This window comes from Panthera tigris, chromosome A2, assembly GCF_018350195.1.
Source record: "Panthera tigris isolate Pti1 chromosome A2, P.tigris_Pti1_mat1.1, whole genome shotgun sequence".
In the NCBI taxonomy this organism is placed as follows: Eukaryota; Metazoa; Chordata; class Mammalia; order Carnivora; family Felidae; genus Panthera; species Panthera tigris.
In genome coordinates, this window is record NC_056661.1 from 36048342 (window position 1) to 36074715 (window position 26374).

The following is a 26374-nucleotide window of genomic DNA, read 5'->3' on the forward strand; positions in this document are numbered from 1 at the left end:
GACAATATATGATTTTATTAATAAATAGTGTGAAAGCATCAGTGATAACTGTTTGAACATTAGATTCTTTTAAACATCCATGTCTTGGCTTTAATATTGTGCATATTGGCCTCTATGGCACTACAAGTAAACATGAAAATAGTTCCCATTTCCATGCACAGGTATTCAGCTATTACACCATTTACAAATTATTATGGACACGGTAACCTTTGCAATAATTAATATTCATTTGGACAACCACAATTAAATGAATATTAAATCAAGCAAGAAGTAGGCTATGTTCAATATGCTCTAGATGTCAGGTTGTAATGTTTAATGTTATTTAAAACTTTATTTTCTAATTTTCTTTAAAGGGGTATCTTTTCTATATGGGGGTGCTCAAATGAAAAATGAGGAATGCGTTCTGTGACCATAATAACAGAAGTCACGCATCAGAGTGTTTGCCTCCTCCTCTAAAGAAATACATTTGCTCATTATCTCTCTCTCCAGATATCATTTGCCATATTATTAATGAAAATGCTTACAAATACCAACCCCAAAATTCTGTCTTCAAGGTAAGTTAAAAATTTAAAAAAAGAGTGGTTCTTTATATAAAAAAGTCAAATTCTAGCAACACTAACGCTAAAAATGACATTAAATTTCTTAGCATACATGTAATATATAATATTTCCATCAGTTTTCTATTATGTGCAGATTTATTTTCCTTAAGTAAAATGAAGTTTGAATAGTACAGTCTGTGGTGTGGTGACATCAGCAACTGCCAGTTCTTGCCCATCAACGAGTCCCAATTCTATAATAGAAAAAGTATAATTAACCCAAGCAAAAAAATCTCAACAGAAGCAAAACACACACACACATACAAAGTACACATTTAAGGTCTAGATAAACATCAAAATCCAATTCTCTTTAATCAAGGTGATACTATCTTTGATTTCTTCGAGTTTTTTTAATATTCTACTGAAAGAACAATTCTATTATCATATCTAAAGATATAATTATAATGAAACCATCGTTTAAAGGCATTACCTAGGATAAGGATTCATTACTTTTACCAAGAGAAAAAAAGAAGAAAATGATTAGTAAATATATTCATTCAAAATAGCTTTCAGGACACTTGGGTGGTTCAGTTGGTTAAGCAACAGACTCTTGATTTAGTTTCAGGTCATCTCATAGTTGTAAGTTTGAGCCCATCGGGCTCTGTGCTGACAGCACGGAGCCTGCTTCAGATTTTCTCTCTCCCTCTCTCTCTGTCCCTCCCCTGCTCATGCATTCTCTCTCAAAATAAATAAACATTTTCTTTTTTTAATCTTTAAAATACCTTTCAATGTCTTGGAGAGATTTGGCCTTGTTCGTTCTTCAATAGAAGTTACTGACTAGAAAACAAAATTATTTTAATGTAAAGCACATTAAATGAAATTGAACTTGTAATATAATGAGAAAAAAGACTTGTAATATAGTTTTGTGAAAAACAAAAAAACAAAACAAAACAAAAAAACAACCAAACACTGATTACCTGTAAGTAAAGTGTTCTATTTCTTCCCTCTAATGTAGCTGTGATGGCTGGAGATTTCATCTGCCTAAATTATGATAGGGAAAACAAAATAAAATTAAAAAATCAAAGATCACTTCTTAAAAAACAATTCTAGTTTTTAAAGTTTTAAAATCAGAAAAATTATTTCTATAATAAAACAAAAATCCAGAACACTTACAGAGATGCACTATTGGTTAAATAATCCAAAACCTCCTGCAATTTAGCAGATGGAGAAAACTGAATATTTTGAGGAAGCTGGCTACATGCTGGGCAGTTCTCCTAAACACATAAAACATAATATATAATAGTGGCATACACACCAATAATAATCTATAAATATGAAATGAAAATCAACTTGTTTTATAATATTTCCTACAAATAAATTTTCATGCTTTAAAATCTGTTTTTCATAATAGACCTGTTTTCCTAAATTATTTTGCTACACAGTATTTATTTTGGGCTACACTGCAAAAGATATATAGTAAGTAGGTTTCTGGAAGTTAAAGAATACATAGGATGTGGGCAATTTCACTCATATTTCTAACCAGTAATTAATACGTAAACATCAAACTATGCATGATCAAACAAGTTTTCATTAGTGTAATAGTACTTACCTTTCTCTCTGCTTCAAATGTATACGTGTACAGTCCATCTACATCATTGAATACCAAGTAATTATTAAGAGGAATATATGCACTGTAATGAAAAAACGTTCATCTTTATACAATTGAGCCAAGTCAAAATACAGATTTACATAGATATTAAAAAATGAAATCCATTACCTTGTGGCTATTTTAAAAACCTCAGTGGCACACACAGCTGAAGAGGGGAGAAAATAAAGGTGCCTCAACTCAATGAAAATTAGACATTTAAAATTATAAGTTTTTTAAAAAGTCAGTTATAAATCAGAACAGATAAACATTTAAGGCTATTGATTAAAAAACAGATAAATATAGATATATACATACACACACTCTTTAAAACACTGAGAAAGTAACAAATTGTATATTTGTTTTATATAATCCAAGTAAGAGAGTAGCATTGCATGTTTTCCTTCCTCTTCTTTAGATTAATGAGCAATCTGTTACACCGATTAAAGGGAAAGGTATATAGGGGGCCTGGGTGGCTCAGTCGCTTGAGCGTCCAACTTCGGCTCAGGTCATGATCTCAAAGCTCGTGAATTCGAGCCCCGCATCGGGCTCTGTGCTGACAGCTTAGAGCCCGGAGCCTGCTTTGGATTCTGTGTGTCCCTCTCTCTCTGCCTCTAACCCACTCGCATTCTGTCTCTGTCTCTCTCAAAAATAAATTAACATTAAAAAAAATAATAATAAAATTTTTAAAAAAAAGGAAAGGTATATAATATCCCCTTACAACAGAGCACTTTATGACATAATTTAAAACAAAATATGTACAGATCCAATAGCTTGTTCTTTTTTGCAGTTTTGTTACACCCTCCCTCCCTAAGAAGATACCAAATTTCTAAAATACTAGTTTTCTGAAATCAAGTAGCTGCAATAATGTCAATTTAATGAATCAAAACTAAAGGAAAGAAAACAAAATTAAGTATGGCCATTTTCCCCTACCTGCAATGACTGCATTTGTAGAAGCTACTGCAGGAATGATTCGTTTTACAACTCCTGAAAAATATATTGATTAAAAGACGGTCATTTCTTCTAAAAAGTGTCTTTGACAATCTGATTATTAAATATCATTTTCTACAACTTGATTTTTCAGGCATTCAAGTCAGAAAATAGACTTAAGTTTAACAATGAAATGATCTTCTTTCACATTCCCATCACTTTGTTGTATGTTCAGAATCTTAAACCAGTTACAGTATCAAAGAAAACTCTTTACTAAGCTTCAAATAAAAAAGACACAATATAATACAGCTCACAATTAGAGTGTTTATTGTATTTCAGGTACAGTATGAAGATTAAGATACGACAGAATTTTCATAACATCCTTGTTATTAGTCTTATCACTCTGATTTTAAAGGTAAGGAAAATGAAGTTGAGACAAATATCCACAACTATACATCTAATAAAGTGATAGGAGTGGCATATGAACCTGTATCTGCTCCCCAGGGCATAATCTTAACTGCTACAGTTTACTATACTATCCTCAGTGAAGTGTGAATAAAGTATAAAGAACAAGAGTTAACTAATTTTTCCTCATACAATAGTTTTATTGATTCCCTGAAACTTACAACAAACAGAGAAACTGCCCCTCATCGTCTCATTTCCCTCTATAATATGGACTATGCAAAATATTTAACTGTACTCTATTTCTGTCTCATGTTTTGCATATCAGTATTCACAGATTAGGAATGAACAAAGCCCCACCCTCTACCATTTTTTTAAGTACAAAATAAATATTCCCTAACTATATCTGAATTGTTCATTTTGGAACACAAAAACTTCAGAAAAAAGTAGCCATATTATCTTGGGAGTTGAGGGAGAATTTAAAAATGTGTTCCCAGACTTTAGGTGCAGGCAGGTTTCAAAAAACTGAGAAAAAGGCCAAACAATCTAAGAAGACATGGAGCAAAGACAGTGAAAAAGTTTGGAAACCTGTTTTAAAAAGTTAATTCTGGGGGCACCTGGGTGGCTCAATCAGTTAAGTGACCAACTCTTGGTTTCAGCGCAGGTCATGATCTCACGGTTTGTGAGACTGAGCCCCACATCAGGTTCTGTGCTGACAGTGTAAAGCCTGCTTGGGATCTGATGTCTCCTCTCTCTCTGCCCCTCCCTGACTCACACGTTCTCCCCATCACTCTCAAAATAAATAAACAGCTAAACTTAGGGTGCCTGGGTGGCTCAGCTAGTTAAGCGACTGACTCTTAGTTTCGATTCAGGTCATGATCTCATGGTTCATGAGTTCAAGCCCCACAGCAGGCTCTGTGCTGTGACCGCAGAGCCTGCTTGGGGTTCTCTCTCTCTCCCTCTCTGCCTCTCCTGTGCTCTTTCTCTCTCATTCAGAATAAATAAACTTTTAAAAAGAAATAAATTTAAAATTAATTAATTTTTAAAAAGCTAACTCTGACTGTATGAATACATATAATTTCAGAGAAGGGGAAGTAGGGAGGAACTAACTTCATGATGGTTAAACTAGAAGCTCTCCAGTGAACCACATACAGCAGGATGTACTGAAAGGAAGAACAGGTAGTCACAGTGAGGAATGTAAGACACATTGCCCAATAAGAGCCAAAATGATTCTCATCGCCCACTCCTCACTTCTTGTCCCCACCCCCTTTACTTCCAATTTTGATTCTGTACTTTGTCAAGGCTCTCAATCATCAGGCTCAAAAGCACACACCAAGCCTTGCTAAATATGGAAGGATGAAAGAGGCTGCATATTGAAATGAGTTTACAGTTCCTGATCAGGACAAAATTAAGTCATTTAATTCAAACTGTTGCCAAATGTGCACTATATGCCAGACACCATTCTACGTGAGTAGCAGTGAAAACATGTATTTGCTTTTACAGAGTTTCCTTCTGCTTTCATACACTGAAGAGCTTTATGAAGAAAGTAAAACAAGGTATATGGTAGAGTTGACAATGGTGGAAGAGGTCCATTAAAGTAGATCATCAGGGATGACCTCCTCAGGAAGGTCATTAATTTGAGCTGAAACCTAAAGCAGAAGAAAGATCTAGCTATGCAATGACCTGTGGAAAGAGCATTTTCATAAATAGTAAGGGCAAAGGCTCCAGGGCAAGGATGTATCAAAGTGTTAAGTATGAAATATTCTTTGCATAGGAAAACAAGACTACCATTATTTCTGAGAAATTATATGAACATTGATAGTGAATGGCTCCGAGGTCATTATCAGTTGAATGATGGAGTAAACCGGTTAAGTTGGTACCTGAGGGATAAGCAGCCAACCCTAAGGAGATCCAAAGAAGAACATTCCCGGTATAAGAATCAGGAGTATTAAAAAAAAAAAAAAAAAAAAAAAAGAATTAGGAGTATTAAAGCTCCAGGGTGGGAATGAGTTGGGTGTGTTCAAGAACACAAAGCAGGGACGCCTGGGGGGCTCAGGTGAAGATCTCATGGTTCGTGGGTTCGAGCCCCATGTCAGGCTCTGTACTGATAGCTGAGAGCCAGGAGGCAGCTTCAGATTCTGTGTCTTCCTCTCTCTCTCTGCCCCTCCCACCACATGCACTTTGTCTCTGTTTCTCAAAAATAAATGTTAAAAAATTTTTTTTAAAAAGAACACACAGCAGGTTGGAATGGTTAGAGTAGGGGGAGTACAGGAAGCACTAAGGAGCATGTAATAGAATTTTTAAATGACATTACCAGGACCTCAGTAAATACAAGGAAATAATCACAGAAGAGAAACAGATTTTCAAAAAGATGGCAAAGCCTTTTTTCTAGTGAACTAAGTGATGAACTTGGAACAAAATTCTGGAAGGATGAACTGTGAGTACCTACATTAGGAAGCAGTGATCACTAGACTGAGCATTAAGATTGTTCACTGAGTTAAGTCATGTTGGACTCAGTTACTGTGATAAGTAACTAGGTAACCCAGGGAAACATGGAAGATAGTATATCCAGGATTCGGCAGAGCAGTTGGAAAGGTCTTTCATGACATCCTTGTGAATAAGACAAAGAAATAACAAGTACTCAAGAAAGCCTGATCAAAAGAATGAGATAAACCTAAAAGGGCCTAACCAGAAGTATGATTCAAATGTCTGTTCTCAGCTACTTGAGCCTTGTTAAAAACAATTTTTTTTTTAAATTTACATCCAAGTCAGTTAGCATATAGCACAATGATTTTAGTAGATTCCAGTGATTCATCCCCTACGTATAACACCCAGTGCTCATTCCAACAAGTGTCTTCCTTAATGTCCCATACCCATTTAACACATCCCCCCACCCACAACCCCTCCTGCAACCCTCAGTTTGTTCTGTGCATTTAAGAGTGTCTTATGTTTTGTCCCCCCTCCCTGTTATTATTCCCTTCCCTTATGTTCATCTGTTTCGTATCTTAAAGTCCTCTTACGAGTGAAGTCATATATTTGTCTTTCTCTAATTTCACTTAGCATAATACCCTCTACTTCCATCCACATTGCTGCAAATGGCAAGATTTCATTCTTTCTGATTGCCGAGTAATACTCCATCGTATAATATATACCACATCTGCTTTATCCATTCATCTGTTGATGGACATTTGGGCTCTTTCCATACTTGGCTATTGTCAACAGTGCTGCTATAAACATTGGGGTCCATGTGCTCCTTTGAAACAGCACACGTGTATCCCTTGGATAAATACCTAGTAGCGCAATGCATTGCTGGGTCGTAGGGTAGTTCTATTTTTAACTTTTTCAGGAAACTCCATACTGTTTTCCAGAGTGGCTGCACCAGTTTGCATTCCAACCAGCAGTGCAAAAGAGATCCTCTTTCTCTGCATCCTTGCCAACATCTGTTGTCTGAGTTGTTAATCTGACCCATTCTGACAGGTGTGAGGTGGTATCTCATTGTGGTTTTGATTTGTATTTCCCTGATGATGGGTAATGTTGAGCATTTTTTCATGTGTCTTTTAGCCACCTGGATGTCTTAAGTCTTGTAAAAATTTTTAACTATTTGGAAAAGAGATAGAGAATGATTATCAAAACAACAGATGAAAAGATGCTGGAAAAAAAGAGACAACCTGGCAGGCATAAAAGCACATATAGAGAGGTAACAGCAGGTTTAAGAATAAACTTGTAAAGGGGTGCCTGGGTGGCTCAGTAGATTAAGCACCTGACTTCAGCTCAGGTCATTATCTCACGGTTCGTGAGCTTGAGCCCCATGTCAGGCTCTGTGCTGACAGCTCAGAGCCTGGAGCCTACCTCAGATTCTGTGTCTCTCTCTCCCTATCTGCTCTTCCCCTGCTCATGCTCTCTCTCTCTTTCAAAAATAAATAAACATTAAGAAAATTTTTTAAAGAATAAACTTGTAAAGGCCTACACTTGTGTATTAAAAGACAAAACTACCCCAAAAAACTGCCAAACCTATAGTAGGAAGATGGGGCTTAGCAACTGCATGTAGGAAAACTTTCAGATTTTAGTAGACAGTAACCTTAAAGAACCAGAAGTATACCATCAACATAAATAACAAGCAAAGAAATAACAAAAAACCCTGCTCTCCTCTAAGACTGCACCAATTATCACAAGTTTATTTTAAGACCAAACCTAGAATGCTGCATTCTACCCTAGATAGTTAAGAGAAATATGGACAACTGGAACATGGTTAGAAAAAACAACGCGATGGGAACTTAACATCAGGCAACATGTCAAAGCTTTGAAGGAACTAGAAAGGCTGATGACAGTGATTTGCAGGCAATATGATAACTGTTGTCAATATGTTAAAGGCTATTACTCAAAAGGGAACTGATTTATCTATGGTGTATGCTGGGGCAATGCTCAGACCAAACTAAAGATGGAGATTTCTGCTCAATACACAAAATAATTGTCTTGACAGTCTTATCCAAATGTGACATAGATGGTCCCAGGATGTGACACATTCCTCTTCAGTGAAAGATAAAATGAATGGTTCAAATTGGATGATTCAGGGCCTCTTCCAATTCCAGTAAGATTTTATTAAATTCCTCTAGCTAATAAGTAGTATGGATTCTGTCAAACTCTGTTCCTTCCAACCAAATTTGGGACACCTGGAAACTATTATTTCCATGGTACTTTGAGCCGCAAATGGCTGGTACTATCTGAAATCATTTATCCGTTATTTCTTTCAGAGCATCCCAACCCTTGAAAATGGGATCATCCCCAGGTTATAATTCATGACAATTCACTGACTTACCTTGAGTGAGTCTATAGGTAACACCCCTAATATTATATTGTGATGCTCTCTCGAGGGATTTTTGGAAAATCCACTGAATATGATCAGGATCATCTCCATCTAATGGAACTCCTTCTGTTAGTGGGGAAAAAAAAAAGAAAGAAAAGAAAAAGAAAAAATAAGCAGGAGAGGAAGACAGAAACATGTAAACTTAAATCAACTTGTTTTTAATGTAATTACACAAACGGATAATATAAACAAATATATATCTTACATAATTCCGGATTATGAAATTCAGTTTATTACCTCCAAAAGGCTGCTCCTTAGGCCATTGTAATATCCTTACATACTCAATACAGTGTTCTGGTAGCCTGGGCATAGATGCAATGGTGCACATGGGAAAATTAACCTGAAAGCACAGTTTACCTTTTTTAGTGGATTTTAAACAATGAATTATTTTAAAATGTAACTTCTAATTAGGACTGCTCCCTAAAAGTAGATAGTAGGTTTTAATTCATCTTAGCTTTCCTCTTATAAAAACAAAACATTTTATACCACTAATAATTCTAAAACTAAAAGAGCATCTGAGTCACCTGCCTTAGATTCATCTTCCTGTAACAATAGGTTTGCCCTACATGTACAAAATTTAAGCTTTGTTAGATCATGAGAAGAAAAGTGCCAAATAATTTCTCAAATATGAGCACTTCATTATGTTTGCATATTTAAATATGACGGTATAAAACAAACCAAGACAAAAGCAAATTCACAGAGTTAAATCAATCCCAAGTAAACACTAATAAAATTATTTCTTTTTGTTTTTTAACCTTTATTTTAAGTAGGCTCTACACCCAACATGGGGCTGGAACTCACGGCCCTGAGATCAAGAGTCACAGGCTCTGCTGACTGTCAGCCAGGTGCCCCTAAAATCATTTTTACTTTTAAATCAAAATTCTAACTGTTCCTTAAAGTGGGTATGTAGCTTAAAGAGGCCCATCTTTGGAAGGATCATTCTCATCCCTGGTATCTTTATTTCCCCGGAACAATCACAGGCAAAAACCAAAGAAAACACGGTATAGCTCTATCCCAACATATAACTTTAGAATTGGCCCTTGATCCCTACTCTCCAAAAGAAAAAATGAATACAAAGGAATTATGAAAAGAGAATAGTATCAAACTGTGATATTTGGTTCCTATGTTTCTAGAAATAGACCATAATTTCTTATATTTCTTCTTAGCATGATTTTTAAAATATGGTCACCCGTAATTAAAAATCCTAAATACTGAACTAGATTTAATAATTAATCCTAACTCTACCCCCCAAGAGACTGTAACACAAACGCAAATGCAGGTGCTTTTTTGATTACCTGTGGAGGATACAGTTCTAGTGTGCATTCAATACAAGCAGTCATTCCAGGCAGAATCACCCTGGCATTTCCTTTAAAACCTTCTGTCCCCCCATCTATCAAAGGGACAATGGAGCTTGGATCTAATACGCCATCTTCATAATTTAGAAGAGATATCTAGGAAAATTATTTGAAGGTAGGAGAGGGGAATAACAATTAAAAAAAAAGATAACATGCTGTCAAGTAATTTCACAAGTCAATCACATTACTGAGCACTAGATTATCAAATCAAGGGATTATGATATTAGCAATTTATATTCTCACCTGAAAATTAATGACTGGCAATAAATAATGAAGCACAACTACTTGAGTGAAAATTAAAATGATTTTTCAAAAATATGATATGGTATTCTAATTTTTGGTATGTTAGAAGCAGCAGCAAGAACTTCCAAGAATCATAACAACACTAAAGTTTTTACCAGCATGCCATTTATCCATCTTCTGGCTATGATAGAGTCCAGTCCACATACAATTATATGAAATTCTATGGAAGAAAAAGCAAGTTTAGCTTTTAAAAATGCCATTGCACAAAATAATTCACACTTTCTAAGAAACAATAAAGCCCTGCCTTTTATTACAACACAAACACACACAGCTCCTAATTCTTGAGTAATCTTTACTCAAGACAACAAATAAAAATGCAGCTAATGATATCAACTAAGAATTACAACAGTGGCATTCTCTGTTCAGTCAACCTTACTGAAAAGCAAACACCAAGAGATGAAAACAAATGAAGAAACAGCCCTCAAATAGCTAGCAACCTTCAAATAGATAGCAATAAAATACAGGAAGAATTTAGTGAGAATTTAATTTCAAGTGGACAACTTACGTCGATAGAAAGTGTCATTAAAATCTTGAATCTTGTTGAAATGTCTGGATATAAGTAAAGGAACTTAAGCTGTTAAGTTTTTAATTTATAAAGTGAATTTAACAATGCCATAAGGAACAAATTATAAATGTATTTAACAAGACATAAGTCTTCAATGTTCCGGGGAATGTGACAAAATGAACACAATCCTAATTCATGACAACACCTCTTTTCTAAACATTCCTCTCCTTAACTACTTAGTTCTCTCATCTCTGAACTCCCATATTATATTTATGTCTCTGTTATACTCTCTACTAGACTTCAGTTTTAATATCAAACCATACATCCTGGGAAAGCAGACTGTGTGTTTTAGCCCCAAACACACCATTAGCCCTAAGCAAAGAGGCAATATGGATTTTAGTGAAGGAAACACGCATTACAGTTCCCATTGAGGCACACGATTACAAGACTTAGGACAAATGAACACCTTGTACACCTTGAATTTATACGAAGTTATATATCAAACATTTTCCATTAAAAATAGGAATTACTGCTGCGAAGCTAATTTTAAAAAACCAGGTTTCCAATAGCTTTTTCAGGTACTAATGTGATTTGTTATTTTGGGAGTAAGTGGGGCGGGCGGGGGGGAGGAACAAATCCTTGTTCTTCTCTCATTTAAGTCAGTTTTCCAAGTCTCTCTCTTTTTTACCCTACAAAATTCTATCAGCAGTCCTTCCCTGTCTGGATGCTGCAAAGAGAACCCCATTCAAAAATGGCTGTTGGTGTTAATCAATCATAGTAGGTAGCATTTTAACAGCACACGTGTACAAAATATTTTAAGTTTTCTAACGGAGCAATTTTCTATTTAATAATATATATTATACTTCTCTAAATTATAATAATCCATCATATATTTTTAAAAAGCAAAATGGAGAAAAACGGGACAATATAAATTATGTTTGTCCTAGATTTTTTATTCTGGACTATAAAAGCTATAAAAAACAAATTCAATTCTAGCCCTCACCCATTCAGGCCTCTATTCCTTCTGAATGCTTGGCAAACAGGAGGCATAAACTGCAGCTAGCACAGGGAGGTCATAAGAGAACCAGAGCACACACTGGAGAAACAGCAATAGGGGGACCCAGGATCCACACTAAGAAATTCTATGCCCTAGATTTCTACAAAATACTCAAAGTTCACAGATCTAACAGTATGCATATTCTTCTTCATCCTTTTCCCTACAGGGGCCTGTATTTGCCTTTTTAAACTTTTTATTTCGAAATACTACAGATCCACAGAATGTTGCAAAGCTAGTACAAAGAGGTCCCGTGTTTTTCATCCAGTTTCCCCTAGTGGTTACCTCTTAGAGACTATAGCATAGTATCCAAACCAAAAACACGACATTGATAAAAATGAGTATGTACAGCTATCATTCAAACACATGTAGATTTGTGGAACTGCCACCATAAAGACATGTGACTATTCCATCAAGGCAACGCTCTACCTCCTGCTAACCCTTTAGAGTCACTCCAATCCGTGTCTAATCCCTGGCAATCAGGAATTTGTTCTTCATTTCTGTAGTTTTGTCATTTGAAGAATGTTATTTAAATGGAAACATACAATATATGATGTTTTGAGATTGGCATGTTTCATTCACCATGTCTTTTTTTTTTTTTTTTTTTTTTTGAGAGAAGGTGCGCATGAGAGAGCAGGGGAGAGGCAGAGAGAGGGATAGAGAGAATTCCAAGCAGGCTCTTTGCTGTCAGCACAGAGCCTGACACAGGGCTTGATCTCACAAACTGCGAGATCATGAGCTGAACCGAAATCAGGAGTTGATGCTCAACCAAGCCTCCAGGTGCCCCTCAGCATACTGCCTTTGATATCCACCTAACTTGTTGCATGTTTCCTTAATTCCTTTTTATTGCTCAGTATTACTCCACGGCATGGTTATACCAGTATTAACAATTCACCTAGTGACAGATGTTTGGATTGTTTCCAGTTTTTGCAGACTGCAGATAAAGATGCTATGAACATTCGAGAATAATTTTTATGTAGACCTAAGTATTTGTCTCTCTAGAGTAAATGCCGAGGAATGAAATTACTGAGTTATACAGAAAGTATATATTCACATTTTTAAGAAACAGCCTATTTTCCAGATGGCTATACCATTTTACATTTCCCACCAGCAATGTATCTGTGACCCAATTTTTCTGTAGCTTTGCCAGGATTTGATTTTATTATTTTCTCCTTTGGCTATGTCAAGTATGTAGTAATATTTCATTGTGGTCATAATTTGGATTTCTCTTATAGCTAGCAACGATGAACATACTCTCATGTGCTTTTTGAACTATCTTCTTTAGTTAAATGTCCCTTCACATTTTTTGTCCATTTCCTAATTGCATTGTTTTCTTACTGCTCAATTTTCAGAGTTCTTTATTTATTCTGGACAAGTCCTTTGTCAGATACCTACTTCATAATTATATCCCATTCTCATAATTACATCTCATTTTCTTAACAGGGCCCTTCACAAAACAAAGTTTTTAATTTTGATATAGTTCAAATTTTTTTCTTTTATGGATCACACTTTTTTGATGTGGTCTAAGGCCTCTTCACCAAGTCCTACATCACAAAGATTTTCTCGTACACGGACGGCCATCAAAGTTTTAGTTTACATTGTATACTTAAACCTATGATGCATCTTGAGTTATTTTTTTTTTCAATTTTGAGGTTTGAGTTGAGATTCATTTTTTTTGCATACGGTTATCAAGTCTCCACAATTTGTTGAAAAGATTATCCTTTCCTCCACTGAACTAGTTTTGCACTTTTGTCAAATACCAATTGGCCGTATTTGCCTCTGGCTATTACTGGTTTCTGTGTTCTACTAATGTGTGTCTCTCTCTGCTAACACCACAAAGTCTTGATTATTGTAGCTGTATTAAGTCTTGAAATGATACAGTGATTCCTCACACTGTATTCTTTCTCAAAATTGTTTTAAGTGTCCCGTCACCTGTGCATATACATTTTAGAATCTCATCTGTATCAACAACGAAATCCAACAATACAGGATTTTGATAGAAATTGTATTAAACTTGTGTACATATGTAGGGTGACATGACACCCTTACTCTGTCAAATCACCCAAGTCTTGAAAAAGGAACACCTTTCCTTTCATTTAGACCTTTGATTTCTTTCATCAGCATTTTGCAGTATTCAGCATATAAGTCACATACTTATTTTATTAGATTTATACCTAAGTATTTCTTCTTTTTTTTGAGTGGCTGTAAATGGTATTCACTGTATTTTAAATTTCACTTTCTACATTTTCACTGCTAGTATAGAGAAACAGATTTGGTTTTTTTGTTCATTTTGTATCCTGTGGCATTTCTCAAATAGCAAAGCTCACCTCCTGAATTTCTATAAAATACTGAACGGTCCCCAAACCTACAGAACACTACTTTTTTAAAAGATATTTCTTCTAAGAATGAATTTACTCTGACACACCTTCCATTTGGTTAATAATACAGTAACTGTCTATTCAGCCTGCTACTCTAGGGAGATATAAACATTAACTATAGCCAGACAAGGACTTACAGTCTAGCAAAAGAGATATGTAATTCAAACTGAAATCAAGGGCAATAATGCAAAATAAACAATGGCGCTGGCTGTGAAAGCTTAATTTAAAAATTAGGGCAAAAAATATTTATATAACCTTAAAGAAAAGATTGGAAGCAATATAAAACAAAACGTCACCAGCAGATACCTCAGTAATAAACTTACTGCTGATTTTTTTTTTTTTTTTTTGCTTATCTGTATTCTCTATGTTAAACATCTCTTTTATAATAAAAAACAAATGCTTTTGAAAGTTAACCTTTTTGTCAAAAGGATACGGAACTACATTGCAATTAGGAACTCTGTCATTAAGAAATTCTGCAGCAACTTCAGCCTTAGGTCTTCCAACATCTTTAGGCCTACAGGAAAAATTATATTTAAATTATCATTCATCATATAAATCTAGATGATCTATATAATTTACTTTCAGACATAAAAAATATTCATGGTGAGTTTATTTAGAGGATATTTAGAAGGAATACTTTTATCGAAGTACTTTTGATGAGTGATTAGGCATTCAACACTAACACCAAATGGCAACACTTGCTGATGTTCCAAATTGTATTTACAATACAACTGTAAAATTGTAAAATTCACAAGCACTGACAAGTCTAATCAAATATTTCTTAAATGAAAATAGAAAGTGTTTGTTTTTTATTTTTGTTTTTTCCATATAAAGCATAACAATGGCATGTTTCCTGGCCACTTTTCACTCTGGCATTTCCTAATGTAAAATATTATCCCACACTCAGAGCATTCCAAATCTGCCCTGAACCCCAGAACCTCAAGGTGCTACTATGGAGGTGGTGGCTGAAATATACATGAGATTTATTCTGGGGATACAAGAACCTTCGTTTATCCCCTTCTTCCCATGTGTGCTGATTAAATAGGAAATTTTATGTCCCGTAAGAAGTCATATGCATGTGTTCGAAGAAGAGACAATGCCAAAGCCATTATCTAAAATTGCAAATATTGCCAACATTTTTAAGAAGCTAAAAACAGAAGACCTAAAAAGGTAACTCCTAGTTAAGAACCATAGCTATAGATACAAAAGGACACAAAGAATTCTCTCTTCTAATCTCAGTACGAATGGTATCTTCTTTCTACTTCCTTATTCTCCTCAAAGACATAAATCACTCCCTCACACATGCATAGTAAGAGCTTCGTTACTACTTTTTCACAACATATTTTTCATTATACACAGAGATCTATCATACCCATTAGACTATGAACACCTGGAAGAAAGAGACCATATTCTTATATCTTTGTATTCCTTCATATATAAGCACAGAATACTTTAAAAATAAATGAAAATTTAAAAATCAATGTTCCTAATAAAAATTACTTTTTATTACTTACTTTTTAGAAGTCTAAATTTTTCATGTTTATTTATTTTTGAGAGAGAACACAAGTGGGGGAGGGACAGAGAAAGAGAGTGAGAGAAAAAGTCCTAACCAGACTCCATGCTGACCCCAACGGAGGGCTCAATCTCACAAACCCTAACATCATGACCTGAGCCCAAATCAAGAGTCAGACGCTTAGCTGACTGCGCCACCCAGGTGCCCCTAAAATGGGAATTTTAAAGAAAAATAATTTAACAGGTCAATTTTTTCCTCTCCAATAAAGCAGTGTGCTTTTCTTGATTCAAAACTTCTAATAAGAGTTTTATTCTGACTTTGTCCTAGAACTAGACTGTACAAATCAAGGAACCTGATTTCAGTACTGTATTCAACTACTCTGGACAGAGCTCTTTAGATAAAAGGGATAAAGGAAACTTGATTCTTTAATGTTGTGGATTATATGCACTTCCACAGTAGAACCCAAATAAAAAAACTCCTAGACAGTTTCTGTAGAAACTGCTAATTTGCCTTTCCAGAATTAGGGGATCAGATCGCTCCACCTAAAAACTGCCCTCTGAACAAAAAGGCTTTATACAGGTATCAACTTTGCAGGACACCCTGGCCTAATTGCTTATTCTGGAAAACAATGACCTGCCCTGAGGGCTGCTCTGAGATTAAAGGAGGTAATATAAAGACTTTAGAAAGTGTTTACTACATCTTAAGTACTCAACAAATGTTAACTATCATTATGATTTTCAATCATTATTTTAGCTACAAACTAAAGGTCATGGCCTATCATCATTAACCAATGAATTCAATGGGATCTTTCTTAGAGCATTCATGTACTAAGAATGTGTCACACGGGAAGGATCCACAAAGTTTTCTGTGAAGAAGGATAATTTCAAGGGCTAAATAAACAAAAAGATAAGGCCTAAATGTTAAATGTACAGTTTACATCGCAATTACAGCACTTCCTTAACTTGACTTTAACCCATCCCTCAATCTCTTTAATATCTTCCACAAAGAGAGAGGTTTTAGGCCTATCCAAAAATTTAATTTTACCTTCTCTGCTAACCTAAGCTTATTCGGCATATCTACAACTATTTGAGTACTCTCTGCTAGTAATCTAATCCCTAGAAAGAAAAATAGAAAGTCCTTATCTCTCCATATGTATAATTTTTTGATCAATGATACTTCTATCTAAGCTAATCAAATCTCTAAATGCTACATAGTAAAACTGACTAATGAATCTTTCCTCAGGACTGCATATATGGCCTACTTCCAGTTTTTAAAGTCATTTCTAACAATCCATTTCTAGACGCTTTCTGTATTTCATGTTTGTCGAAGGTAATTACCCCTTTGTTCCTGGGTCTTCTCTCCTTAACTGTCCATTTTCTTTTTCTTTCTATTAACAAAGTTCCAACTCTGTCACAACTTCATTGCCCCAGAGTCACCATACAACTCTTGGCTTATAAATTCCCACCAATGTATGTCATTAGGGCCTAATATTCTGGCTACTATTCTCTCATGAAATCAACAGGAGGAAAAAGGCTGCACTCCACGTCTTCAGAACACAATCACCTCCCGAATCACATAAACCATTTGGAAATCTCTTTAAAAAACACAACAAAATCATGTATTTGTTTACAAAACTAATTTCACCAGAATGCTCAAATTTTCTTGCAAAATTTTACCTAAAAAGGGAGTGGTAGTTATTTTTTAAATAAAATGAGTGTGACCCTCTCATAGTTTTTAAAGATGATTAAACTGTAATGTACTCAAGTTCAAGTGATTATCAGCATTTTAAACTAAGATCTTAAAACTTACCTAAATAAAAACTGCCTATTTAGATTGGAAACATCTATTGTGTCCATGTCTATAACATGAATCTGTCTAAAACCAGACAATGCCTGTGGGAATAAAAAAAATCCAATTAAGCAGAAGTTTCCTCACATTTGAAATTTTAAGATTTGTTTTCATGTAGTTCTAAATTTATAAATGCTCAATAATAAATTCTACATAATTGTATTCAGTGGTTAAAGAGTCTTACAAGGTACATAAAACTCAGAGTTCTTGTAAAGGTCAAAAATGTGTAACTACTCAACTTTAAATAGTCTGCAACCAAAAGAGAACAACTCGACATTTCTGCAGCGGTTTTATAATCCCGTAAACACATTTGTAAAGTTTGTTGCTTTGCTGCTGTTGCCAGCTATTTTAATTTTACTAGTCTTACTAATTAATTGAATTTGCTGTTCTTTTTCAGAATATTGTTAATAATATTCCTACAAGCTTTATCTTAGTTTACATAACATTAAGTATGTCGTGCTTCAGAAATAACTATTACATAGTTACATATTACCAACACACATACGTACACAGCACATGTAAAAGGAGTGTCCTTGAAGTATTGAGTCAAGAACAAGCCATCAAAAAAGCTAAGGAAAAGCAACAAATGGTTGCATTTCAATAAGGCCACATATTCTAACAGTACAACCACTGCTCAAATTTATCAGCAGAAGCAACAGAACGAAAAAAACCAAGTCTCAATAATTAACCATGCTTTTCTGGTCTTGGTCAGTGAAATAGATTAAATCGGGTGTCAATAATTCTCCTACTTTTGGGCCCCTCCTTAGATAGCAAGATGTCCTCCAGGGCTGTCCATACTTGCTTTCTCATATTCCTGTCTCACACTTATACTAAACAAGCTTTCACTACCACCACTTCACAGAAAACTGCCCTTGTCAAGGTAACCAGTGACTCCTATGTCGCTACCTCCAATGACAATTTTCAGTCTCTCTAATCATACCCACCTGAGATATGTGACAGGGTATGAACCAATTCCTCCTCTTTAAAATACATTCTCCACTTGGTTGCTACACTCATGAGAAATCTGAACACTAAAAATTGGTTTCCAGTTCATCTCACTCAGGAGCTTTCCCCCTACTTTACTGGCCAGAAGGTGGAGTGCCCTTGTGCTTACTTCTCGTTAGTGCTTGTGATCCCAGGCAATTTTGGAAGATAAAGCATCATCTGACAGACCTGTCAAACTTAACAGTTTCCAAAACCAAACTCATTCATCCTTGCTCACCAACACCACTAAATCTATTCTTTTCCCAGTGTCTTCCATTTCAGTGAATGCAAACTCCATCCTCCCAGGAGAAAAGCTTTTCATGTCATCCTTCACTCTCCTTTACTCATGTCCCCAAACTAATCCACTAGCAAACCCTGTTGACTCCAATCTCAAAACATGTTCATCATCCTGACCACCTCTTACCACTGCCAATGCTACCATCTTGTTCCAAGTCATTGTCATCTCTTGCCTAGGTGACTCCAACAACCTTCTAACCAGCCTCTCAGCTTCCTGCTCTGTTCTTCCTTGAGCTTTTTTCTCTGTATATCAGACACAGTGAACCAGGTTAAAAGTCAGATTAAGTCAACTCATCTGCTTAAATCCATCCAATGACTTCCTGACGCACAGTAAGAGGCAAAGTTCTTACAGTAGCCTGTAAAGCCTTTTGTAATATTCACTCTGAGCTCCTCCACCTCCCACTACCTCTCTGATACCCTATGGGAAAATGCTCCCCCTTTCCCACTTCTGATTTAGCTATAATGACCTCCTGGCTGTCCTAAAAAGTAACGGTCATGCTCCCACTTGACAGATTTTGCACCAAATGTTCTCTCTGCCTAAAGAATTCTTGCTCACCCCTTTGCTCAAATAACACCTTTTTGTAAACCACTTCCATTCTCACCAGGCTATCTACCAAGCTATCAATCTTGCATTCCTCCTTTCCCCACAGCTTTTATTACCATCTGATATATTATGTATTTTACTTGTCTTTTTCCTTCCGCTAAAACATAGGCCCCACAAATACAAACACCCGTCAGTACTATTCAAGGCTGTATCTTTAGCTTCCAAAATGATGCCTGGCATATGAGGGTGAAGAGGTTAAATAACTATTGATCAATCATTAATATTAATGTCATAGCCTTTTTTTTAGAATGAGTCTTTAGAAGGCTTATAGTCAATTCAAAAAACCATGTATACCTCTTAGGTATTTATGTCTGAAATAAGCAAAGCAACAAGTGGTAATGTAAAAGCTTTAGTTTTCTTCTATTAAGAGGTTATTACAACAATAAATTACAAGGCATCAAAGTTGTTTGGTGACTTCCTTAGATCTAATCTCCAATTAATTTACATTTAAAATTACCATATGTCACATTTGCAGGTAATAGCTTCATTAGAGAAAAAGTTAAGCATTAGGAGATTTTTGCATACAATGCCTACCAAAACCACTACCCATCCTCCATAAATCCTTCCTTTCTAGAACTCCTTGGTACCGCAATAGGGTTTTTATGTTTAAGAAAGTACTGTCATTTTGGCACCACATCACATAGTACATCATACATAATTCTATTTATTTTGTGTACGACTTGTACCTCCAATGAAATTTCAAATTCATTAGGGACATAGACCATGATGACCCACAATCCCTTCAGAACTGAGCACAGGAGTAAGTACCATGAAGCGCATTAAGTTTCTGCAGTGCCACTAGGAGTGACATTAGTGTTTTCTTAGCAAAATGTATATGGCTGTTTACATTTAAACTGTAGCTCCAAGACCAACTTTTTAAGTCCTTCATTTGGCCAGTGAATGTGACTTTACTCATTGTCTAAGAGTTTGTTCTAGCACTTCCAATTTTTGACACACCAACGAACACCTGACACACAACACCTTTAAATCAATTCTTCCCCTCACCATTTTTGTTAAATAAGCCAATAAGGCCTTATAAAAAGCTACTTTGTGGTTATTAAAAGTCAACGAAACTCTCAAGTCACATATTATGGATTTCAAACCAGTATACAGAAATAGCTTCACTACAGAGTACCCTCTTTTAAGATGATACTGTGAAAACAAATTGACAAAAAAAAAAAAAAAAAAAAAAGGCTTAGCTCTCTGAAATTTCATGAGTTTACTATTTTATGGCCATCACAAATTACTGTTTGATTAAGTCCTGTAATGACCTAATGGCTCAGTGAAAAGCACACTTGACTAAGATTTAATGACCTGGATTAGGTTCCAAGCACATCACTATTCTTCAGAAAAACTTGGGCAATTCATTTAACATCTCTGAACCTCAGTTCTCCCTATATGTAAAATGGGACAATATCCTATCCACCTAATTGGGTTATTTTGAGGAAAAGAAGAAATAATTCTTTGAAATTACATGTTAAAATAGGAATTACCAGTTTTGTTATTTACTTCACTGAAATTAATGACTGCTATGCAAGAGGAAGCACAAAGATTTGTTTAATAAAGACCAGAGAAGAAAACAGAAGAATTTCTATCAATGACTTTACAGTTGAAAACTTTAGACTGTAAAAAGTTCCACAGTTATATCATCATTTTAATTACTATCTCTAATCTGACCTGCTAAATTTATCTAACAAAGTCTCAGGAGAAAAGATTAACAATCATAATAAAGAAATTTTCTAGTAATAGAACAGAAAAAGATAAAGGACTAATTATCACAAGGAGGAAAAAAATACATTATATATATATATATATATATACATATATACATACATATATGTATAAATTACCAGATTTTTCAGGAGCTCACATCCTAAGCCGCCAGCTCCAATGACTAGAACTTTACATGTATCTAACAAAAACTGGAGAGACTGTAAAGAATGAAAAGGCATTATTAAAATCTGGTTGATAATAACTGTAAGTACCATCAATAAAGCAATCGCCATAAAAGTTTCTAATGTTTCCGTGAAAAAAGCAACTGAAGATAAAGAGCAGACTTTGTATTCAATGAATTATTTTAAATTCATGAACAAGGTAGAACCAGAAATTCTATAATCCCAATGATTTCAGCGGGTTTCAATTTTAGTGTTTTTAAATTCATTTTCATTTTATGAAATTAAAAGTTCATGTCCAACAAGAAAAACTACTATACCTAGTTAATTAAGACTCATCTTTTTTTTTTTTTAAACTCTGAAAGGGGATGGAAAACAGCAAATTTACTTATTTAACTGACTTCCTAAGAAGAGAAAAGTTTGTAAAAACTTTAACAGAGGATCAAGCACTGCACAAGGTGTTTAAAGGTCTTAAAAAGGTAAGAACAACAATAATGGTATTTATAAAAAAAGAGAAAACAGAAAGAAAAAAATGGATAAAACTCTTAGAAAATTGTACATCAGCAGAAATACAATTTAAAACAATCATTTAACACCAGTATCTTAAATTATCAGGCAAAAAAATAAAAGGTAGATTATCCAAAGAAATTCAAAATACTTGCAATTCTAAGATGAAAGGAGAGAAAATTTATACTGAAACCCAAGAGTCTGTACCTTAATTTTAGGAATAGCATAATATTTCTATTTCAACAACATCTCTTTATAAACACAAAGGACATAAAAACTAACTATAAAGAAGATATTCTCTACCTTGTATTAAAAAATAAGTTGTATCTAATTGAATACTTGCCTTAAGTTAAACACTCCCAGTCCAAAATTCTATTCCTCTATTATAGAGCAGTCATAATTTTTAACATGCAATTATACTCAATTCTAAGATGCGCATTTCAACTAAATTTCAAAATTTAAGCAAGTACATGTATATCTCTATCAAATTTAATTCCTCAGAGTAGGACTAAAATGGGGAATGTGTCTCAGAAGTCATTTTAAACTGTAATTTTAAGTGAAGTATAACTTAGAATCTTAATTCAGATTATAAAGTTATTTTATTCTTGAGAATTTTCAACACATTACATGAGAAATGTGAAAACTACTAAATATTTGTCATTCAAATAAAATCAGTTGCAAATATTCAATTTAGTATTTCAAGATAACTTACACAATTGTATTAGTATTTTTTTATTAAAGAGCAAATTAGAAAGAAAGCATTTTATTATTTTTGAAACATAAAACTATTAGAGGAGTTACTTAAAAATAAACGTTTCTCACTTCAGTGCTCGGTTCGAAATCAGGGTGTGTGAAGGGTCCAGATCGCTCGAGGAACTTCTTTACATGGTTCCAGCGACCTTCCCAGTCTCCAGTGTCCCCACACCCACCATCAACAGCCATTCTGCACAGAACACAGTAAATTCAGCTGCAAAGATCAGTAGGAAAAAGCCACACCTACAACTATTATGGTTTCCCCAAATGAAAAAGTAACCACACCAGACCTGCTCAAATAAAAAGGGAAGTATCAGTATGATTAGGCTTATGCTTTTAAATTTTCCCTTGGCTATTATATAGTTTATTTCAAATTAGGAACAGCACGTTTGACGAAATATATCATTCTACGTGCTTCTGGGATCCTAAAGCAAACCAAGATCAAATTTGGGGTTTTGGTCAATTGGTGAGAAATGGGCTTTTCTACATTTGGAATTTATAAAAGATTACTGCAAACCCCTCAAGTCTGTTCCATCAACACAATTATACCAGGAAAATGAAAAACAGAAAACAAAAAAACACCACTTTCAGATGTGTGATGCTCCAAATCTAATTCATGTGTCATTTCCAAGTTTGAAAGATGTCATTTAATGATTATTTCTGATGACAGGAACTGTTACACATTTTTCTCTGAAAGAGGTCCCAATTTTCAAGAAAGAATCTCTTAACTATGAGGTGTTGTTTCCACTCAACACAAAAAAAGTTTGGGGTTACAACTACACTACAGATATGCATTACTATCTAAAAACTTTTTAGAACATACAACTGAGTAGAGAGGGACTCCTCTAACAAAATACAAAATGTATTTCCTATTCTATGCAAGATACATGTTTGGTTCTGATTATTTTTAATTTTCAAATTTCCTATAAACCCACAGTTGCTACCTTCAAATGTATTAGTAATACCCAATTTTTACGAAGGGACAAATAAGTACTGCCTAACAATAAAGCCCACAGGTTTTGATGTCACATTTCAGCTGGGTCTGGTTCCACAACATTGTGACCTTCAGCAGATTACCTAACAGCCATAAACCTCATGTGTAGGTGGTAGCTACATCTTAAGGTCAGAACGAGGATAAAGAGATAATCCACATATAGGACTTAGTAAAATGCATGGCATATAGTAAGCATTCAATTCTTAACTGTCATTTTAAACAAAAGTGGAAAGGAAATGAAAGATGGGAAGGAATGTGAAATTAAGCTGGATATTCCAGTCCAATTGCAATTGCAATTAAACTCTCCGAAGGAGATTCGTAGAGACTCTAAAGCACTGCTACCGGGAACTGGCACAGAAATTACTAACTCACCACACCCACTGCAAGAGTACGTTCCTCCCCTCCCGTGTAGGGAGATGAAACATTAAGTGGTGTGGGCCAGGGTGGAAAACATTTTGTTTAAATCTGTCTCATCAGCACAGAATTAAGTATCTGATAAAAACTTATCCGGGGAAAATAAGCTCTTTGGAATCAACGCTCTCCTTTTAGAACCAATTATTCTGCAAAAATGATTGAAGTGCTTACTGCAATACCTTATGCATAAAGTTCTCATAAAAAGTTTGCAATTAATACTACTGTCTCAGTATTTACGAAAGGCCAAACAGGCCTACGGTCCGTTTCACGTTGTTTAAGAAAGATTCCCTTTTCACAAGGTCACGGCTTTGACAATTGGGGTGGAGGAGGGGTTGGGGCTCAAGGGTCCTTCCGCAAGACTTTTGGTCAAGTACCACCCCGGCGGGCCGGTGCAGGACCTGCTGCGGTAGACCCCGGGCCCGGCGCCCGCCCGAGACTGAGACGAGGAGCGGCCCGCCAGGCCCCTGGGGCTGCGGGATGGGGGTCAGGGGATGAGGCCGCGCGGCCTGCGCTCCGGGTGCCCCCCTCCCAGCCCCCCGGGCCCGCTGCGGCTGGTCCCCTAGGCCTGGGGTCGGGGGAGGCGGGGGTCCCCGGAGAGGGCCCCGGCCTCCCGGCAGCACTAACTTCTCAGCCAGCAGCTCCTCTATTCTCCTTCTTTTCTTCTCCCTAAAAGAAAGAGAGAATAAAAGAAGGGTCAGCATCACGCTACACATTGGGCGCCGCGAGGGGATGGGGGGGCGAGGGGACGGGGCGGGGGGCTGGGGGACCCCGGGTAGCGGCGGTGACCGCCCACCGCCGCGCTCTCTCACAACCCAGCCCGGCCCGGCACGCCTGCTGAGCCCGAGTACTTACGGCTCCTCGCCATCCGCCATATTGTTCTCCGCCTCTTCCCAGGTGCCCTCACGGCGGGCGGGGCGGAGGGGCGGGACGACGCGAAGGGGCGGGGTCAACGCGGTCGAAAGAAATGGGGCGGAAAGGGGCAATGGGGCGGAAAGGGGCACTGGGGCGGGGCCAGAGGAAGGGGTGGGGCTGACTGCGCGGAGGCTACGACGGGTTTTAAAGCCTTTTCTTGTAATTATAATCTTGATTAACTACACTTAATTACATAAATCTTACCCAGTGTGTAATGTTATGCTGAGTAAAAATATACATATAATACATTATATGTTTGTACAATTTATGTTAATAAACAATTATATAAAATGGTATATTCTATGAAAAAACTCTTTGAAAGAGCCATCTTCATACGCCTGACCTTTTCCCTGACGCAAAGCATCGGAGTAATTTTCACTTTTTACTTTTCAGGAAACATTTTTGCATAAGGGTACTCACTGTAAGAATAAAACGTATCTAAATCGGTTTATAGTGGTGGGATGGAGAGATTATTTTCTTCCTTTGTGAATATCAGTGGTAATCTTTTAATGTCACATCATTCTGTCAGATAAGAAGTTAAGCGGCAATGGAACTGAATTGAAAAAACACTTTTTTGGGGGCAAAATATATATTTAGACAAAAGAAAAGTACAAAGGAAAAAAAACCACAAAATTAATGAATACTTTAGAACACCCATAATCTCATCACCTGAAGATAAACGGTAATAAAATTTGGGGCTATTTTCTTCCACAGTCGGACATACACTGATAGATGGATAGATACATTTGTGTGTGTGTGTGTGTGTGTGTGTGTGTGTGTGCGCGCGCGCGCGCGCGCACGCGTGTGTGTGCACGCACATGTGTGTTTGAATGAATACAAAAAGATTATATTAAAATATACATATATGTATGTATATATACATACATATATGTATCCTTTCTTGGAGCGGGAGGTTGGAAAAATGAGATATAGACTCAGGAATACAGTTTAAATCCTTAACTCTCAGGGTGCCTGGGTGGCTCAGTCAATTGAGCTCAAGTCATAATCTCAGGGTTGTAAGGTCCAACCCTGCCTTGGGCTCTGTGCTGACAGCTCAGAGCCTGGATCCTGCTTCGGATTGTGTCCCCCCTCTCTCTGCCTCTTCCCCGCTTGTACTCTATTTCTCTGTCAAAAATAAATAAACATTAAAAAAATAATAAATCCTTAACTCTTCACTTATGAACTATGAGACCTTCGGCACTTCTGGGTCTTTATTTGTAAAATATTTACTTTGTAAGACTGAGAATTGAATAAAACACAATGGTTCTCAAAATATAATCTCTGATCAGCCATATTAGCATCACTTGGGAATTTGTTACAAATGCAAGTTCTCACACTCACCCCCAACCTTCTGCAAGGCCCTGAATGATTCTATTCAAAATAAAGTTTGAGAACTACTGACGTGGAATACATATAGCCTAATGGGTACTCAGTAAATGTAGCTGCTGTTAATAAATCATGATATTGTCTCCTCTTTGTCCTTTATTATTCCCCAATCAGGTTGAGTTTAATAGCATTCATTGAGCTGAAAATTAGTGCCAGGCAGTAAATGGGAGAGGACAGAGTTCACAGTCCACAGTCAGTAGCAGGAGATACCAGCCACTTTCCCAGGTCAGGTGTCTCAACATCAACCCAGAAAGCTCTTTTTTTCCCCCTCCAGACTACTCTACAGGTAGAAACCACT

The 26374-nt window shown here is 36.0% G+C and overlaps 1 protein-coding gene across 2 annotated transcripts; it reads right to left on the minus strand.

Annotated features, from left to right (window-relative positions):
* UBA3 (ubiquitin like modifier activating enzyme 3) lies at positions 1-24696 on the minus strand. Of its 2 annotated transcripts, XM_042979392.1 has the most exons (18): positions 24631-24696; positions 24403-24444; positions 22440-22560; positions 21069-21149; positions 17295-17377; positions 14406-14486; positions 10541-10584; positions 10131-10195; positions 9673-9828; positions 8615-8717; positions 8330-8443; positions 3115-3168; positions 2314-2350; positions 2146-2227; positions 1710-1810; positions 1514-1577; positions 1319-1373; positions 1-790 (listed from the first exon to the last, which is right to left on the minus strand). In XM_042979392.1, exons 1-18 carry the CDS (start codon positions 24648-24650, stop codon positions 705-707), a joined length of 1389 nt encoding a protein of 462 aa, XP_042835326.1. In that variant the 5' UTR covers positions 24651-24696; the 3' UTR covers positions 1-704. The 2 variants fall into 2 exon arrangements, with proteins under 2 accessions (XP_042835326.1, XP_042835327.1); XM_042979393.1 differs by lacking the exon at positions 24403-24444 and having other exon boundaries at positions 24631-24692.
* Positions 24697-26374: the final 1678 nt, after the last annotated feature.